At 45.1% G+C, this 3,771-nt stretch overlaps 1 protein-coding gene across 1 annotated transcript; it reads left to right on the forward strand.

The window, feature by feature from the left end:
* Positions 1 to 666: 666 nt before the first annotated feature.
* LOC123165214 (meiotic recombination protein SPO11-2) lies at positions 667 to 3,697 on the forward strand. The gene is made up of 11 exons (XM_044582847.1): positions 667 to 800; positions 890 to 976; positions 1,100 to 1,229; positions 1,329 to 1,466; positions 1,564 to 1,652; positions 1,775 to 1,903; positions 1,985 to 2,079; positions 2,168 to 2,230; positions 2,342 to 2,418; positions 2,493 to 2,620; positions 3,456 to 3,697. Exons 1-11 carry the CDS (start codon positions 711 to 713, stop codon positions 3,588 to 3,590), a joined length of 1,161 nt encoding a protein of 386 aa, XP_044438782.1. The 5' UTR covers positions 667 to 710; the 3' UTR covers positions 3,591 to 3,697.
* Positions 3,698 to 3,771: the final 74 nt, after the last annotated feature.

The raw sequence follows: 3,771 nt of genomic DNA on the forward strand, positions 1-3,771 counted from the left end.
GTTTCTCGCCAGGGATGGACGCACCGGGTGCTGGTCGGGTTAAAATACATGCTGACGGAGGCTTCTCCGGGAATGGAGAGCGAGGTGCAGCAGCTGCAATATGCAGAAATAATGAAGGCGTATTTCTGGGATCTCCTGCTATGGTTGTCGAAGGCATAACTGATGCAAGAGTCTTAGAAGCATTGGCGAGTCGAGAAGCTCAAGCGCTTGCGCTTGATCTCATGGAAAATAGAATCGTTGTTGCGAGTGATTCAAAGACGGTGGTTTTAGATATTGAAAAAGGTACAGAAGGGCGGCATTCTTCCATTGTAAAGGAGATTGCAATGCGGGCGATGGAGTTTGGTACATGTGACTTTATTTTCAAGGGTCGAGCACTCAATTGGGAAGCTCATAGTTTAGCTAAATTCACTAGTTCTTTAGATGTTGGTCGCCATGTTTGGCTAGGGGCTCCTCATGACCCCCTAATTATTCCTGTAAACCTTGTTACTATGCAATAAAGCTTGGTTTACTGCTAAAAAAACTACGCATGCGGCGTCAAATAGGGTTTGCCCAAACTACTACATGCAAAACATGGTTTGAGTCGGGCCACAGATGCCAAAGAGGCCTCAAATGCTTCACTAGGGCCCAGCCCAGCCCATCACAGCATAAAGAGCCTCTAAGGGCCGACTGCCATTTCGTCCCCCCGAGGAAGGAAGTGCGGTGCGGTGCGGATGGCGCAGGCGGAGGCGGACGTACCCGCAACCTCGCTCTTCGGTGCGGACCGCCGCCTCTGCTCAGCCGACGTGCTCTCGCCCCTCGAGGTCTGTCATACGTCACTCCGCTCATGCCCCAACTTCCCTCGTCCGCCCCTGCCTCTGATCGAATCGACATGCTTTGCTTCTCTCGATAGGTTCGGGCAAGGATCGAGGTGGCGGTGCTCAATTTCCTCGCCACGCTCTCGTCTCCCTCTTCTCCGGCCATCCCTGTCCTCCCCCTGGTACGCCGGTCCACAAACCCCAAACCCTCCACCTCCATCTCATCTCATAAATGCAGTCATGGCTGTTTCATCCATGTGATAAATGCATTGTGCTTGTCTGATTAAGTGTTGTGGGCACAACAGATCTCACGCAAGTCCACCAATTGCAGCCTGCGCAGCGGCTTGCTGAGTGATGTTTCATCGGTGTATCTGTCCTACGCCTTTTGCAAGAGGTCACTAATGAGAGAAAATGATGCCAAGGCATTCGTCAGAGGTTGTCGTTGTTGTTGATTTCTGCAGTATCTCAGGAATGCATTCTCCATGATTGGACGCATCTTTATAGTCATCTAAAATGGTTGTGCAATTTTAATAGTATGGAAAGTCATGGAGATGTGCTACAAGATCTTGGGCGAAGGGAAGCTTGTCACCCAGCGGGAGTTGTTCTACAAACTACTATCGGACTCACCCAAGTACTTCAGCTGTCAGCGCCATGTCAATCAAACCATCCAAGGTCTTCAAAATCCAAAGGCTGCATTTTGTTCTTTTTTCGTCATCATGTGACATATCGATAGTCGCTTACTCAGATTCTGCACTTTGGTCTTGTGTAGATGTTGTTTCATTGCTCCGTTGCACAAGGCAGAGTTTAGGAATCATGGCATCAAGTAGAGGGGCTCTGATTGGACGACTTGTGTTGCATGTGTGTGTATGCTGAAAAGTGGTTTGCCTGATACAAATATGTGCTGCTGTTAAGGGGATCAATAAAACTCTTGTTTGCCTCCTCATGAAACTGCAACACCCTCAACCTTGTCTTCATCTTAGGAACCGGAGGAAGAACACATTGATTGTTCCATTCTTGGACCTTCTGGGCATGCCATTACTGGGGATCTGAACCAATTGAGCAGATTAAATTTGTCTTCAGATGCCCGTTATCTCATTCTAGTGGAGAAGGTACTGTTTTTGCCCTTTACAATGCATTGCTGTCTTCCACTTGACTTAATTCCAGCTGACAGCCCTTCTATTTGAACAAAGGATGCCATATTTCAGAGGCTGGCTGAAGACCGCTTATATAATCAGCTTCCATGTATCCTGATCACTGCAAAAGGATATCCTGATATCGCCACGAGGTTCTGTACCTCCAATCCACTCCGTTATATTGTCAACTATACTAGTTACTTGTACTGATCCAACTTATCTTTTAATGTTCTGAAACAGGTTTATCTTGCATCGACTGAGCCAGACTTTTCCAAATATGCCAATATTTGCATTAGTGGACTGGTTAAGCCCTTTCAAATGCTTTTTTTGTGAACGGAAACACTTTCTAATGTTAATATGTATACTATTCTGGTTGTTTGTTTTCTGATGAAGTTAGATTTCTTCAAAATTCAGGAACCCTGCAGGGCTCTCTATACTGTGTACTTACAAATATGGAAGCATATCAATGGGCTTGGAATCATACAGATACGGTATTCCTTTGGATGATCAAAGCATGATCAAGCCCATATTTCAGAACGGCATTAATGAAATTCTTCAATTCCAGCTTGCAATGTAAAATGGCTTGGCCTAAGAGGAGATGATCTGCAACTTATCCCTCAGAGTGCATTCCAAGAGTTGAAACCTCGTGATTTGCAGATCGCCAAAAGCTTGCTGTCATCTAAGTTTCTACAGGTGCGTCTGCTATTTCTCAACTTTCAGAGTATGTGGTGTGTTGAAAATATACAAGTCCAATTTTAATACAACAAACAAGCATACACAGCAATTCTTTACGTAGCCTTCGGAGTGTATGCATGTGCAACAGATAACATTTTCATCATTTATATTTGAAGCCACCTAATCCCTTGTTGGCTCTACTAAGATGCCGTGCTTGAGAGATGCATGACTAACGATATGTTTTGGTTAATTTGACCATGACATTGGCTCACAAAATCAAGAGCTCTGAAATGCACTGAGCATCTTCCCTCGGTATATTCCACGGCTGAGTATGGGTCATATATGGCAGTGTTAAGCATGTACTCCTTCCGTCCGAAAAAACTTGTCATCAAAATGGATAAAAAGGGGTGTATCTAGAACTAAAATACATCTAGATACATTCTATTTTATTCATTTTGATGACAAGTATTTTCGGACGGAGGGAGTACTCCATATGGATACGAGTATCACTGTACGAGGTAGCAGTGCAGCACCAGACTTCTCGGTCAAGTTTCACTTGTTACGAGAAGTTTTAATTCCTTTAAATATGCCCCCATATGCAATCAACTGATCACCCTGAACTCAAAACCAGTACGCTTATTGCAAGTCTTCCGAAACTATTCATGTGCGTTATGGACCGTCTGACAATGTTAAGAGTCAATTACTAAACTTTGTACTAAACCAGCTTCAATTAATATGGATCGGAGGGAGTAGTTTCTTCTCTGAATTCCAGTACAGCGCCAAGGAGACCGCCTAATGCATTGCCCGCCCAACTTCGATACCGGCAAGTTATAAGCTGGTGTTGTGCCTGCAGGACACGCACAGGGCGGAGTTGACGCGGATGGTGGAGACAGGCACTCGTGCTGAGATCGAAGCTCTCTACTGCCATGGATTTGATTTCCTGGGGAAGTTCATCGCCAGGAAGATTGTGCAGGGTGACTACATTTGACAGAGTGCAGCGTTACTTGCTTGTCTCGTTTTTTGTTCTCGGCTGCATGGCTCATTGTATGAGATTATGATTGCATGATATATTGCTCTCGTGCATAGGCACGTATATATGATGTACAACGATGGGCCACGGATCTCTCAATTATACAAGGAACTAGGAGGCGGGCCTAATACACAATATG

This window comes from Triticum aestivum, chromosome 7D (assembly GCF_018294505.1).
Source record: "Triticum aestivum cultivar Chinese Spring chromosome 7D, IWGSC CS RefSeq v2.1, whole genome shotgun sequence".
Taxonomy (NCBI): Eukaryota; Viridiplantae; Streptophyta; class Magnoliopsida; order Poales; family Poaceae; genus Triticum; species Triticum aestivum.